We start from the raw sequence: 15,367 nt of genomic DNA, 5'->3' as shown, positions 1-15,367 counted from the left end.
TATTTACAGGTTGTGGGACGCCGTCGGCGGGTTTCTTTTCCTATTTTCACATATGCAAGACAAACTATCAAAGCACTCTAGTCAAGTTGATTTGCTTAAAGAACTGCTCAACTTACAAAAAGACATGATTACTATGATGTTGTCTATGCTTGAAGGCAATGTTGTTAATGGTACCATCGGTAAACAGATGGTGGACACGTTGGTTGAAAGTGCATCAAACGTAGAATTAATCCTCAAATACTTTGATATGTTCTTAAAACTGAAAGATCTAACCTCCTCTCCCAGTTTTCTGGAAATTGATATTAATAACGACGGATGGGTTTACCCCAAAGATTTCAAAGAAAAAATGGAACAGCAAAAGAGCTATACTGCGTTAGTTAATTCACACTATAAACTCTAACTTTTGGCTAAATATTTTCTTACAGAGAAGAAATCGACTTCTTATTGGCATGCTGTGAAGTAAACCACGATGGCAAAATCGATTACATAGGTTTTATTGATCGATTCCATGAACCAGCAAAAGAAATCGGTTTTAACTTGGCCGTTTTACTGACGAATCTATCTGAGCACATGCCAAACGAACCAAGATTGGCTAGATTCTTAGAAACTGCTGGATCTGTATTAAATTATTTTGAACCATTCTTAGGACGTATAGAAATTTTAGGTGGAAGCAAACGTATTGAGCGGGTTTACTTTGAAATAAAAGAATCGAATATCGAACAGTGGGAGAAGCCTCAAATTAAGGTACGTTACGAGTTTTTGCTGATTTGTGTGATCTCAGTTACGTTTGAATTTTAAGTTAATATTCTTCAAGACTGCATTCAACATGTATTGTCTAAATTAGCACAATTTTACGTCTTATAGGAGTCAAAACGAGCATTCTTCTATTCAATTGTAACAGAAGGTGGTGACAAAGAAAAGCTTGAAGCTTTCATAAACTTCTGCGAAGATGCTATTTTTGAAATGCAGCACGCCAGTGGACTGATGGCAGTAGAGGATTCCGGTGGAGGAGGTCCCACACGTACCGCTAGTTACAGTTACATGAATGTCGATGACGAAGATCGAGGGAAAGATCCAATTCGTAGAGGATATCAGTCTGTAAAAGAAGGGATATCGTATGGATTGTCAGCCCTGAGTCCTTCCAATATAAAACATAGAATTGCTGAAATGCAACAAATGACTATTCCAGAATTATTTATCGGTTTCTTTAGGATGATTATGTATGCATTTTATTATTCCGGGTTTGGTGTGGCGGTTATTTTTAAGTATGTATTTGGCGTGTTATTGTCGTTAATGAGAGGCCCCGTCGAAGAACCAGTAGTCGAAATTAAAGAAGAGGAAAAAGTAGGTCTGACTAGAGTTTTACCGGCTTTACCGTCTACGGAAGAGGCAAATACGCAGATGCAAGCATTCGGATTGGATATAACGAAAGAAGATAACGGACAGTACGTTATTAACACAATCTACTGCCGAAAAATCAATTTCAATACCACCACTTTTTAGATATAAAATGGCGGCACATGAGTCACCAACAACAAGTCAGCCATCTTCAGCTGAAGGTGAAGGGGAAACCACGCCAGAAGAGGAAGGTGAACACGCGGATGCTGAGTCTTCGGAAGCCCCTCTATCTTTGTCTGATCTCTTGGGGTGAAATTGTGAACCAATTCTTGTAATGTGCACATGTTGTTTTTTCAAAATTTCAGTGGTGAACAAGCTAAACGGGCAGCTCAAGAAAAGGTAGAAGCCCAAGCGGCCCAACAAGCAGCCATGCAAGCAATTGAATCAGAGTCTAAGCAACCAGTGGTTACTGAACCATCCGCCGTGTCACAAATTAACTTCGGAGCGTATAGTCATCGCGCTGTATCGTTCTTAGCCAGGAACTTCTACAACTTAAAATATGTGGCTTTGGTTCTAGCGTTCTGTATCAACTTTATGCTTCTATTTTACCGGGTAATGATTTTAATTTGTACTGTCATTTTCGTTTTTTTTTTTAATAGTTTTTGTTGTCCGTATAATTTGATTAATATTTGATTTTTTAAATTTGCATAAAAAATGTCATATTGTATGTAAAAGGTTTCTACTCTGGGAGAGGACGACGAAGGTAGTGGTAGTAAAGAAATCCCAGACATATTAGAAGGATCTGGAGAAGGTAGCGGAGCAGGTTCTGGAGAATCGGGTGAAGATGAGGACGCGCTAGAGTTGGTACATGTGGATGAAGATTATTTCTACATGGCACATGTGATGCGTTTAGCAGCTATACTACATTCGATGGTCTCACTGGCTATGTTGATTGCCTATTATAACTTAAAAGTGCCTTTAGCTATATTTAAAAGAGAAAAAGAAATCGCGCGACGTCTTGAATTTGAAGGTTTATACATTGCAGAACAACCTGAAGACGATGATTTAAAATCACATTGGGATAAACTAGTTATTTCAGCAAAGTAAATATCCGATGTGTTTATACACTGACCGTAAACTTTGACTTTTAGATCATTTCCGGTCAATTATTGGGATAAATTTGTTAAGAAAAAGGTCCGCCAAAAGTATAGCGAAACTTACGATTTTGATTCAATTAGCAACTTATTAGGAATGGAAAGAACGTCTTTCCAACAACAGGAATCAGAAGAGAGAAAAAGTTTAATTTACTTGTAAATTTATGCACTACATCAGCTTGCAAAAAAAAACTCCCTGATTTTATTGCAGTATTATCAACATCGATTGGCGCTACCAAATTTGGAAATCTGGCGTGACGATTACCGATAATTCGTTTTTATATTCTTTATGGTACTTCATCTTCTCCATTTTGGGCAATTTTAACAACTTCTTCTTCGCTGCTCATTTGTTGGACGTTGCGGTAGGTTTTAAAACACTGCGTACGATTTTACAGTCTGTAACGCACAACGGAAAACAATTGGTTTTAACGGTGATGTTGCTAACCATTGTGGTGTATATTTACACCGTCATCGCTTTCAACTTCTTTAGAAAGTTCTACGTACAAGAAGAAGATGAAGAAGTAGATAAAAAATGCCACGATATGTTAACGGTATTTTCGCATTCTATTGTCTTTTTCATGTACTAATTATTTGTATTCAGTGCTTCGTATTTCATCTCTACAAGGGAGTGAGAGCCGGTGGTGGAATTGGTGACGAAATTGAACCACCAGACGGAGATGATTATGAAGTTTATCGTATTATGTTTGACATTACTTTCTTCTTCTTCGTCATTGTCATCTTGTTGGCTATTATTCAAGGTTACTTATTACATGATAATATTTTGTACGTTTTAAAATTTGAAATTGTCTATAGGTTTAATCATTGACGCTTTTGGTGAGCTGCGTGATCAGTTAGAGAGTGTGAAAGAGGATATGGAGTCTAATTGCTTCATATGCGGCATGGGTAAAGAATATTTCGATAAAGTACCGCATGGGTTCGATACTCACGTTCAGCAGGAACATAATTTGGCGAACTACATGTGAGTATTGTTAACGTTTTTTTTTTTAACGACTTTTGTACTTTTTCGTCCTCTAGGTTTTTCCTTATGCATCTAATCAACAAGCCGGATACAGAATACACGGGTCAAGAAACGTATGTGTGGAATATGTACCAACAAAGATGTTGGGACTTCTTCCCAGTGGGTGACTGCTTCCGCAAACAGTATGAAGAAGAATTAGGAGGCGGTGGTGGTTAAAATAAGTCTAATTTACGTAAATTCTAAGTGCTCAAATTTTCTAATTAAACTCTCCATTAGGTATTTTTTTATCGATACATGACACCACTCACAGCAGATCGATAAAAAGAATTTTTAAATCGACATTTTAATGTTTTTTTTTCTTTTTTGAAATTTACATGTTGTAATATACTCTTGTGCTTTATTATTGACTCAGAATTTTGTTTTATTGAACAGTACAAAATATTATAAACTTGTCCAAATTTTGCCTTAAAATTTTAAATAACGTTCAAAGTATATTGTGAAGTGTATTGCGGAATTTTGACTCTAATAAAACTATTATTGTTACATATGTGTGTTTTTGTATTAGTATTTAAAAAATGCACATACGAAAGAAGAAAACGACAAATTTTATTATTGCAACAACAATTTGTGCTTCTCAAAACATTTCATGCGAGAAATGTTAAATTTACTTATACTAATAATACTGATATAGGCCGATGTCTTTAGAACTTTAAAACTACACAAAACAATGTTGTATGGAAACTCTTCTATCGAAATAGAACATCCTTTCGAAAACAGACGACTTGTTTGTCAACAGGATTTTAAAGTGATTAAAGTAAAATATTTCAAGAAGTTTCATCATAAGTATTTGAAAGCTAATTTGAAGACAAACAATAGCTAAACGAATTTATTACGCGTTTCTACGTTTATTTCAAAAACTACGATAACGTCAAAATTTGTACGATGAATATTGCGACGCATTATTTAATTACTTATAGTACTGATATATTCAAGGCGCAGTTCTCTCATTTCGGTACCATTTTCTGCGTTCACTAGAAGAGGAATGCTGTCGGAAGATCCTCTTCTTGCAACACAGTCTTCGTTATGAGCATTCGATTTCTGGAGTTCATGAGGTAGGACATTATCCATTGATTGAGAGACATTAATGATATTTGGAAGGAAGGATTTGGTTTTAACAAAGATGTACCAGTTCTAAAAATTAGTGTTTTCTGTATTCTATATCAAATACAATAATAACGGCCTTACCAACAAACAGGAAGTGATCGAGTAAATAACGGACATCGCATTGTTGTCAGTATTATTTTCCAGAGCTAAGACGGCAATGAACCATACGATATCATAGCCAGTTTGAACTCCACACAACAGTTTTAAACAAGTTTTACATTCCTTCAGACTTATAACTTCTTCATCAACGCACTCCTGTTTTTTCTCGTTGAGTACATCAAGTTCATTTCTTAAAGCGTTTAACGACTCTGCTGAGCTACTAAATTCTAATTTGGACAATTCTATATTGATCTTTCGGATACCATTCAACGCGTATATTGTCGTTACAACGATTAATAAAGATACTGGAAGCATATAGTTTATTATCATTCCTCTTTGTACTGACATAAAGCAAAATCTCTTCGTTTCGAAACTGTGAGGCGACAGGAAGTACGAAATCTAAAAGAAATTATCGTCGCTCTATGACAACATTAACGTTACAGATACTTACAACACAAAAAACAAGGGGTACTCCATATCCAACTGAGAAAAAATATTTACTTTTAGGGACGCCACTGCTTGAAAATCGCTTATAGATGTAGTAACAATATAAAAACATCCAAAATGCTGTTAGTAAATGCGAATAATGCAAGATCAACGCTATTATTAAACATTTAAAAGAACTTTTAACAGCCTACAAATATAGGAAATAAAAATTACGATAACGAACTTTACCACATACATACATAAACACCAATCATAAATAGTAAATTTGAAACACAAAGAGATCCCATCAAATGAAGAAATAAATTCTTCATTTCTTTTTTGCCACTTAAATGTTTTTTAAGAAAAACACAAAAAATTGTGAAAAACTGTGCAGCACAACTTAAAACGGAGCCAATTATTATCACTTCAGGACCATAATTGTTCCCATTTTTGTTGTGGGATCCATAGTACACGTACATCAAGTTATCAATAAAATCATGATCTTTCAGATCTGTATCTGAAAGAGAATCATCTGGTAACTCCACATTCGGAAGAACGTCTATTGTGTATTTTGAATCGATGTTTTCCGGATTTGGTAATAAAAAAGATTCTGGTGATTTGTTTTCTGAATTAATAGAATCATTTGAAATTTCGTAATCATAATTTAAATAATAATCGTCTTCGTCGATGCGTTTTGAAGTTATATTTGTCATACCTAAAATATAAGTATATATATTATTATATCTTAGTTATATAGTGCCTAGTGGAGACATGGATCACATTATTTACATATTTTTTAATCAAAATAAAGATAAGTTTATTATTTACTTACATGCTGCAATACTCCAAAAATAAAAACTACCCACTAAACATTTTTGAATGTTCATAACAAGTTTTCAACGAAAAACCGAGCATGTATCCCAATTTTATCCATTGGGATGCTGTGTTCTGTTGAGCAACCATGTAGTTAAGATGAGTTGGAAGTAAATAAAGTTTATACATCATAAGGACCACTGGATTTCTCGGGATTACAGTTAGTCAACTCGAGTTATTCAAAAGTTTGACTCTTCAAATGCTTGCAGTACACTACTGATATGTTATACGGGCGCAAGCGCTGTATATGGATCAATAGAGCTGATTAGTTCAACTTGTTTGATTTTAAAAAATATATTTTTAGTTTATGTAGTTAATTACCAATAGATAACTCTAAGTTAGTCACTTAAAATTGGATAATAAAATGTTTTTTTAAGACGTTGAGTGATGCCAAAAGTGTGACAATTTCCCCGAGGTGTCATTTTCAAGCGAATAACATGCACTTCGTTTTTTTATTGTTAATTGTGGCGTTAAAAGTTGATATTTTAACAATATCCAACCTTTGATGAAGGCGTTTTTATCATGTTGATCTTCAACTGTTTTTAACTGAAAAATGAAAGTTATGTCCTCGCATCCAAAATATTTTTGGTTGGTCAGTTGACAGACTGCAGTTCCTTGTTGGCTTCACTGAATAATTTTTGCGATGATTGTATTGATATTTTGGTAGATTTTCGCCGATAGGATATACCTAATAGATAAAACAGAAGATAAAAACAGAAAATGCTAGTCGAAGTGTAAGAAAAAAAGTGGCCTCTATTAGGGAGATCGAACCCGTCGCCTTCGAGGTATTAGCACGCGTCTGAATTTGTGTATTATGTGCGGTTGAAATTTAAACGCTGCGAATTGACCCCCACTCCGGCAGGCCAGCAGAGGCTTACAACCGACGTTATGTATCGCGAAGAAAATTACGCGAAAAATAATGTTAACGGCATGTCAGTTGATGATTTGAAAATCCATATTCACGAAATGAGAGTAATCATAATTTTAATAATGTTCAGGTGTCCGTCTCGCTGACAATAAAACTATTTGTGTGAATTATCAAAAATAATCCACAACTGAAAAGCGAGAAGAAGGCAAGGCAAGGCTGTGTAGCGATCGGCACTGTGGGCCGATAGTGGGGGTAAATAAATTTCAACCGCACAGCTCTAGTGATTATTGAGATCCGTTAAGAAAAAGAAACCGAAAATTATGGAAAGTAATGCCTAAATCATTATGATGGCAGATTTTCATTATTAAAAACGATTTAACTGCCATTGAACTATTTCCTTGCATTATCACAGCTACGTACAACCAAGCCGTGATGCCACCACAAACGCCACGCTATCTCCATGCTGTGTTCGCTGGCGCCTGAGGCACCTGCTTCAAGAATTATCCCGTAACTATACTCCATCCACCGCGTAACATACGACACTGGCTACCCCCAGTAAAGTTCCTTTAACAGTAGGCCACCCTCCGCATAACTGTTAGCGGCATCCGATATTGCGAATAAACAGTCATATGAATGACAGGAAAAATTAGTCAGTCTTGACTTGGGCCGAAGTCGCAAACCGAATTCCATTAAACAAAATTAATGAAACAAGAGTACATCGTGAATCGAATTCCCCAACACATAAATATATAAAACACATATTCAATATGGTCAAAACACAAAATATCATTTGGTTTGTTTGTACATCGCTTTGAGAGGTACTTTTGAGAATAAATGTTCCAAAATTGGAGTCATAAAACTCATAAAACATAACACAAAATCAGTATAAAATCCCCTTTGCCCTTTCGAATCCACGACGACATTTATTTTGCTGATTATTTCCAAAATCTTTAAAAATTTAAATCTTGAATACTGCCAAAAACCATGGTAGAATTCCAAAGATGAATCTATTTAAATTGAAATAATAATTGAAGAAGAACCATCCACTGAAACATTTCACAATTTAAAATATTATAAAATATTACCTCCAAACATTTCTGGTATAATATTGTTTTTTTTTGTCATACAAGAAAATAAATTGTATAATTTCCAGCGACTTCGTAAAATTAAATAACAATTTTATCGCTTTTAACAAGTACAACGCTAGTCTAAACAATAACGATGCAATGTGTCGAATTGCAGAATGGCCAGACGTCCTCGTATTACGTGAGATTGACAATTAAAAATCATGTTAACCTTTACTTCCACATGGGGGTAACGATGGGGTGCCTCTAATCTACTGCCAATTGGCCCTTCGGTCATATTTTACGACAAAAAATGAAACGTACAAATTTAAGACACATGTGACTTTAACACGGGGGATTTACATCCTCACACTACGACTGCTTGAAACAATCTCTAGCCACGCGCGAAAGCTCCCCTATCGCTCAACAAGAAAAATGCAAATCTACATTACAGAAAAAATGTCATTCTTTGTGGTGCTAAATTTAATTTGAGCTGGTACACTACAGGGTTATAAATGGCCCCTGCGTGGAGCTTTTTTGCCGGCGTTTCTTTAACATCAGTTAAATGAGGAAGGCTCCGTCCTGTTATATTACCTCCATGCAGAAATTAAAGAACAAATGAAGGACGTAGAAATAAATTTGGAAATTATGGATGATCGAATGAAAACTATAGATCTAATACAGAACAAAATGTAAAATTCAATGAAAATTAGAGAAGATCTAATGGAGAACCAAATGAAGAAATTTGAACAAAAAATAATTAAAAATACAGCAACGACTGGTTTATCTAATGTGATATTAGCCCCCAAACCCAAAACAATTCAACCACCCACTGCGATGAAATTCCGGTGACGGTCCGGAATTTCGCCCACAAGGAATGGGGGTGGCGTGCCTCGGTGCCAAGCCTTAGGTCGACTAGTGCCGCTGAACAGAAACACGTCTGGCCAAGGTAGTATGAGGTCACTTTCACGCCACCGGGAGTAGCGCCCTCGGACGGGAGCGGCGGTGTTCGGGCGCCAGCTCCCTTTCCGAGGAGGGAGCACCGTGGTTGCTCCAAAGATGGAGACACGCATGTCCAGGTGGTCTGGTGACCACCCGCGGAAACAAGAAACAAAATAAAACGGAGGAAAATTTTAAACAACAATCGGGTTTTATTCCTTGTCACCAGCTACACGGTTAAAATAATTTTTAAAAAACTTTAAAAAAGAATAAAACGTGTGGCATGATCGTTGCCTCCTGGATGGCGATTTTCTTCAGGACGGGCTCGACCGTGGAACGGGAAATCGCGCGGGGACGGTACGGCGACCTGGGAAAGGAGCGCAGTGGCGGAAAACGACGCGTACTCAACGGTTTCGAACGGACGGGGATTCGAAAACGGTACGCAAATAGGCAGAAAACTCAAAACGGTACTTACGGTAGTCGATCTGGTCTTGGAGTTCTGGTAAACTTGATGAGAAAATGGCCACAGCATTTCCTCTCTCTTGAAGACTTCAAGAAAGGATCCTTTTTTTCGGCCGTGTGGGCGCGGCGATCGCGGATTTACACCGGTTTTCGACCCGTAAAAATTCGCTCTGATACGCGCTTTAGAAGTGGAGGTTGCTTATAGTACTTCAAGAATGTGCCACCTGGTTAGAGAGGTAAAAGTAGAGATAGAAGGAAAGGACGAGACAGAAAAAGTGTTACAGTAAATAAAATAAATATTTCGAAGACGAGAGAATGGTGTGCCTCGTAAGAAAAGCATAGAACGTTATAGGTGTTGTGATAACCCTAAGATTTCGCCAAAATCGAGACATGATGCACACAAAAATTGAACGAATTGTAAAAACCCGCGCCAAGTTTGAAAATGTATCATGAACTGTGATCGTCGACGAGTCGGAACCCTACGTTGTTTTGAAATAGCGGAATGTGTTCTAATGTAAGTGGGGAACCGCAAAGATGGAAATGTGACCTTGAATTAACAACACAAAAATATGGCGTGAATAATTTTATTAAGTTATTCCAAAAGACTGTATTTTTTCATCTATAAAAATCTCTTCGTTTTTTTCAAATGCAAGATTACAAATTTCGATCACATAAACATAGCTTGTTGTTAAATGTACATAGTTTTCCAGTTTGCAACATCTTATCTAAAGTGAATAGGTGATAATGCCCAAATTATTATGGTACATGGCATATTGGCAGATTTTTTTTATATGTATATTGGTAGTCGACAAAAAAACACGATTTAATGCAAAATTTAAGGGATACCGAATGAGTAGCGCTAACTGTTCTAGTCCCTGTACTTGAACTATTTTACATTGATTAAATACATATGTATGTCTTATCACAGTTACGTACAACGATGCCGCGGTGTCCCCGCAAGCGGCCGCTATGCCTACTGTGTCCGTTGGTGCCTGCGGCAGCTAATTCAAGTTTCACATAGCAACTGGCGCTAAATTTAATTTGAACTGGGACACTACAGTATGGATACCATGGAAATCTCAAACGTGATTGTCGTGCTCGATCACCAGTTCCAAGAAGAAGCAGTAGCATAAAACAAAGATCTCCTCACCTAGATGTAAAAAGTGCCAATACGCGGAATGTGTTGACTGCTAAGAATAAGCTAGACAGTGAACGGATAATAGGAAATTTCACCAGAGGCAGTAGTTCCGCTATACCTACTGGGGAAAATTAATGGAATTCTAAAAGTGATCACGATCGATACTGGCGCTGACGTATCAATTGTTCGTAGAAGATTCGTGAGAGCTAAGATTTAGAAACTATGCCTGAAAAGATTAAACTGAAAACTGTGACACGAAAGTCGACGCCGATCATCGAAGCAGTGGTAGAAATTTACAGTCAGTTAAGAACAAGACATCGGGTACTCGTGGCTAGCATGGAAGATCACTTCATTTTGGCAATGGATTTGACTAGCCACCATGGATTGACAGTTAGTCCAGTGGAGAGAGTCTGACGCCTTGATACTGAAGAGTTCATGCTGAATCAACATTGCATTGAAGCGAAACCTATCGATCGTGTGTCAGAATTGCAAACACTGTGATAGATTACCAGAAAACGTAATTCAACAGCGGGAGGACAACAGTCGTAGATGATGAAAGATGGACTATAATGCAGCTTAGAAAAGACCAAGAGGAAGATGTGAATATCGGACCGCTGCTGAAATGTGAAGAAGATGGGATGGAACGGCCTATTGGTTGGAAATATTACAAGAGTCGCCTTCTTTCAAGGCGTTATGAGCTAAATTTTCAATGAAGTTCCCTCCCTGCATATCGAGAACGGATTCTTTACGCGAACCTGGGAAAGTCCGAATGGGAAGCATCTCACCAAACAGTTGGTGCTTCCGACCATCACAACAAAGGAAGTACTTTAAGAAATGAGCAGCGGGGGTTCCGGTGCTCATTTTGGAATGAACAAGATATTAGTTTCTAAAGTTAGTTCGTGGCCGAGAAGACGTCGTTCACAGAATGGTGCGTTACATTAGAGTGGTAAGCGATAGAATGAAAACACGCTACGACCTTCAGTAAGCTAGATTCCGGGCAGGAGATTTGGTATTACTTTATAACCTTCGATTAAGGAAAGGGCGTTGCCCGAAGTTTTTACCATACTGGGGAGGTTCATATACCGTCATGACGAGGATCCATGATTTCGAAACCGCCTCACGAAGTATGTACAACAGTGATGCTGACGGTGTTTTTGATCCTGACGATCAGAATTAAGGAGATGGCAGTGTTATGAAATAAGCTCAAGGGTCGCGTAGACGCGCCACCCATGGCATGGCCAGCCTAGTACATTGCCACGATAACTCATACCTAAAATCGGCGGCGACATTCCGGATTACCTACATACATATACAATTTGACAACAATCGGTCCGGTAGTTTCGAAGATTATGTATCAACACGTGGAGGAATAAACAATATTTTTTGTTCTCCATATTTTGTGTTTTATTTAGTTTAGATTTTCAACTTTAAGGTTCACCATTTTGTATTTAAATGCATTTCGTCATAAAAAAAATACAATGTAGGGTTCCATTTTTATTGACGATCACAGTTCAAGCCCAAATTTTGAATTTTTCGTGGATTTTAAAATTTTGATTACATGTTTCAAATTTTGGCGGAATGTTTGTGTTATGACTGTAGGCATTTTTTATAGATGTAGGCAATTTTCGACCATAAGTACGAACACTATATCTCTGCAAGGTACAATATAAAACACATTGCACATCTCTGTGGCCAAAAAAACCTGCCGCATATTATAGGTCTTCTTAGCAAAATAACGTGCTATTTAACCAAACTACTCATTTCACGCGGTCGTCGGTCTGCCATGAAGTTTACAATTTCATAATTGTTAAGACAAGGAAAAAACCGTCCGTTTTAATTAGAAAGCATGTATTCCGCTTTAACCACGAGATCCAATGCTTTTATTTCAATAAAAATTCAAATCCTATTTCTTGAATTTATAACGTTAACTGAACGAGTATTAGAATTAAAAGAAATGAAGCAGGCTGCATTTAATTACACCACACTCTGTAAGCTATTTCAAACAACAACTAATCTACATGATGAGGTTAAATTATATGTTAATTCAAGTTATAGTTCAAATCCATGGAGGTAGAATCATAGGAGGGAGCCTGCCTCATTGTACCAAGGTTAAAGATTTGCCGACAGAAGAGCTACACGGAAGAGCTTTTTATGACCTTTTCCGTATACCTAACTCACTATTTTTGGGTCCTAATAAAATTTTGATTACTTGAGCTCTATTGTTCGAGCAATGCCTTAAAAATTCTAAATAATAGAGCTCAAGTGATCATAGAATTTTATTATGACCTAAAAATAGTGAGTTTAGTATACTCCATCGAGAATGGTCGGTCAACAACGGAGGATCAGAGGTGGTGACGTTTGGTTTCAGATGGGTTCATCAGTGGCGTAACCACCGATGTTCCGCGTGTTCGGCGGAACACGGGCCCGCTGCTTCAAGGGGCCCGGTCCGGTCACACGAACATTTTTTTATTAGATTTTTTTTATATTATTGCCCAAATTACATTCTGAAATAAAAAATTCGAAAATGTGCGGTAATCCCAAGATCGATGGTCGATTGCTATTTACGAATTTTTTGTAGAGTCCCTGTACAGGGACTCTAATTTTTTGCTGCAAAGGGCGGCATCTCAATATCATAGACTCAATAAACTCGGGTTTTAGCGACCGGCACCGGCGGTCGAAAATGCAGCAGCATCTGTTTGTAATAAACCTGTCGCAGTGTCGCAATCCCATTGTAGCAAATCTAACACCCCATGTAGTAAATTACCAATCTTTATCCGACAAAAGTATGACTAGGTAATTTATGATGCTTGACAACAAAATACTTAAATTTTGTCCTCAGTTCTACAGTGAAACTTCATGCTGTAATAAAACGTGAAAAAAAAATCAGTTTCAGTTGTGTTTTATGAAAATTTTCGTATTTTCAAAACTATTTTAATTTTGTTCTTGTGGTGCTTTTTTGGAATAATAAAATATATCTAACGTATGTTACAACTAATTTTTTAAGTAGAAAAAAAACTGGACTGGGAAATTATTACAGAATGACCTACCTGTACTAGTGTCACTGAAATTATCACAGCATGTTTCACTTTTCTTACAATACCTCTTTCGGTGGTTTCAGCGGAAAGATCTTTTTCGAAATTAAAAATGACTAAAAATTTTTTAAGAAACAATGAGCCAATGCAGATTACCTTCATTGAATCTCTCAAATGGAAATCAAATTGCTAGAAGCTTAGATGTGTCAAATTTTGTATCAACTTGTGCCCATTGAAAAGCAAGAAGAAAACAATTTTGAGATTAAAAAAAAAAAAATGGGCATTTTATCTATACTTCTACACTTCTATAATTACTTATATTATAAAGTTGAAGAGTTTGTTTGGTTGAACGCGCCAATCTCAGAAACTACAGGTTTGAATTCAAAACATCTTTTTGTGTTGGAAAGTCCGTTTATCGAGGAAGGTTATAGGCTATATAACATCACCCTATGATTAATAGGAGCGGAACAGCAATGAAAAATATCGGAAAAACGGGAAAATTATTCTTCCTTTGACAGCTTCCGTTGCTTACGCTGCTTATTAAACGGTTAAAGTTACATAAAAATCATGTATGATGGAATTGTTCCCTTCTAAAAGTTCTAAAAAAAAGTCCGCGACAGCATACGTCAATCTTTTAAGGTCGACTCAGTATAACCTTTTTTATGGCAATGAATTTTTTTCTAAAATAATTTAATATAAAATTCTGGTGTCACAGTGTTTGTATCCAATCTCCTCCGAAACGCCTTGACCGGTTTATATTAAATTTTTTGTGTATATTCAGTAGGTCTAGTAAACTATTTTTTAAACCCCTAAGTGATAAGGGTGACCCACCAAACTTTTTTTATTTTTTAGACAACATTTTGATTGTTATTTTTTTAAGATTTGGCATCAACAATTCAACAAATACATATAACCCTAAATTTTGACCCTTCTACCACCAACCCCCATTTTTTAATAACGATATGAGTATCTTTGCTTTCATCCACAGATGCGCAATAGGGTTGCAAGATGGCCATTGAATATAAATAATCATTGTCGTACGATAAATTTTGATGTACCTATTTATTTTAATTTAATTTTTTATTTAACTATGTACCAAAATATTCACTAGAAATGCCAAAACAACGTTTGCCGGGTCGGCTAGTTTCTAATATTGTATATATTTTAATTATATGTCTTCAGGTAATTATTGTATTTTATTTTTTTAATTCAATGTTTCAGGTAGAATGATTTTAATAAAACGTTAGCCCTAATTGCAATCTACTCATTCTTTATTCATTATACTCGTATTTTTAAATATTTTTATTTCGCTGTTCATTAGGGGCCCCACAGTGTTGTAGAACACAGGCCCGCAGTTTGATTGTTACGCTACTGGGGTTCATATATAGTAAACATGTCTTACTAGTTGCTTCATTATGGAATAGAAACAAAAATTTCTTTAACAACATAAAAATTCAAGTCAGTTTTACTCCTACTGCTTTTATATTCTATCTTATTAAATTATTTTTGTATCTTATGCTCACTCTCGGCAAACATTTTCAAGTACATCTCTTGAAAAACCACTTTCTCGGAGGAGCTGGAACAACATTTATGACCCTAGTCGAAAGCATGGATCCAGGTATGTATTCTTTCAGACTATCTTCCCTCCTCTTAATCTACCTCAAATCCAAATAAAGTTCATGAGTTCCGATTTCAAATAAACAAAGCACATGAAATAAACGCAACAGACGAATACTAAGTGCAGTAAAAATCTAAAATCCCCAAATTCAGCATATCAAATAGTGATACACAAGTAATAACAAAAAAACATGCAAAAATTAACTCCACCTGC

The 15,367-nt window shown here is 36.4% G+C and overlaps 2 protein-coding genes across 5 annotated transcripts in view; one reads left to right on the top strand and one right to left on the bottom strand.

The window, feature by feature from the left end:
- Positions 1 to 3,984, top strand: part of LOC135134857 (ryanodine receptor) — a 61,289-nt gene extending 57,305 nt beyond the window's left edge. For all 4 annotated transcript variants that reach the window (XM_064063717.1, XM_064063718.1, XM_064063715.1 and 1 more), the window contains 11 exons: positions 10 to 372; positions 426 to 744; positions 865 to 1,445; positions 1,504 to 1,647; positions 1,704 to 1,950; positions 2,074 to 2,441; positions 2,490 to 2,648; positions 2,704 to 3,043; positions 3,094 to 3,250; positions 3,306 to 3,471; positions 3,528 to 3,984. In XM_064063717.1, coding sequence (XP_063919787.1) covers positions 10 to 372; positions 426 to 744; positions 865 to 1,445; positions 1,504 to 1,647; positions 1,704 to 1,950; positions 2,074 to 2,441; positions 2,490 to 2,648; positions 2,704 to 3,043; positions 3,094 to 3,250; positions 3,306 to 3,471; positions 3,528 to 3,687 — 3,004 coding nt within the window. In that variant the 3' untranslated portion in view covers positions 3,688 to 3,984. The remainder of the gene's footprint in view (positions 1 to 9; positions 373 to 425; positions 745 to 864; positions 1,446 to 1,503; positions 1,648 to 1,703; positions 1,951 to 2,073; positions 2,442 to 2,489; positions 2,649 to 2,703; positions 3,044 to 3,093; positions 3,251 to 3,305; positions 3,472 to 3,527) is intronic.
- A 73-nt stretch (positions 3,985 to 4,057) lies between these two features.
- On the bottom strand, positions 4,058 to 6,218 carry LOC135134858 (adhesion G protein-coupled receptor E4-like). The gene is made up of 5 exons (XM_064063719.1): positions 5,993 to 6,218; positions 5,421 to 5,875; positions 5,186 to 5,368; positions 4,717 to 5,133; positions 4,058 to 4,662 (listed from the first exon to the last, which is right to left on the bottom strand). Exons 1-5 carry the CDS (start codon positions 6,045 to 6,047, stop codon positions 4,435 to 4,437), a joined length of 1,338 nt encoding a protein of 445 aa, XP_063919789.1. The 5' UTR covers positions 6,048 to 6,218; the 3' UTR covers positions 4,058 to 4,434.
- Between the last annotated feature and the right edge of the window lie 9,149 nt (positions 6,219 to 15,367).

This window comes from Zophobas morio, unplaced genomic scaffold (genome assembly GCF_036711695.1).
Source record: "Zophobas morio isolate AGI-343-1 ecotype UQ-CSIRO unplaced genomic scaffold, CSIRO_AGI_Zmor_V1 ptg000024l, whole genome shotgun sequence".
In the NCBI taxonomy this organism is placed as follows: domain Eukaryota; kingdom Metazoa; phylum Arthropoda; class Insecta; order Coleoptera; family Tenebrionidae; genus Zophobas; species Zophobas morio.
The sequence above is the reverse complement of the archived record's forward strand: the minus strand, read 5'-3'. Positions and strand labels throughout refer to the sequence as shown.

Excerpts from the sequence above, each read along its gene's own strand:
- LOC135134858 (XM_064063719.1), bottom strand. The coding sequence starts at position 6,047 with ATGAACATTCAAAAATGTTTAGTGGGTAGTTTTTATTTTTGGAGTATT. Across the intron at positions 5,369-5,420 it reads TATTTATGATTGGTGTTTAT|GCTGTTAAAAGTTCTTTTAA; the intron begins GTATGTATGTGG and ends CTATATTTGTAG. Across the intron at positions 4,663-4,716 it reads CGATCACTTCCTGTTTGTTG|AACTGGTACATCTTTGTTAA; the intron begins GTAAGGCCGTTA and ends ACTAATTTTTAG.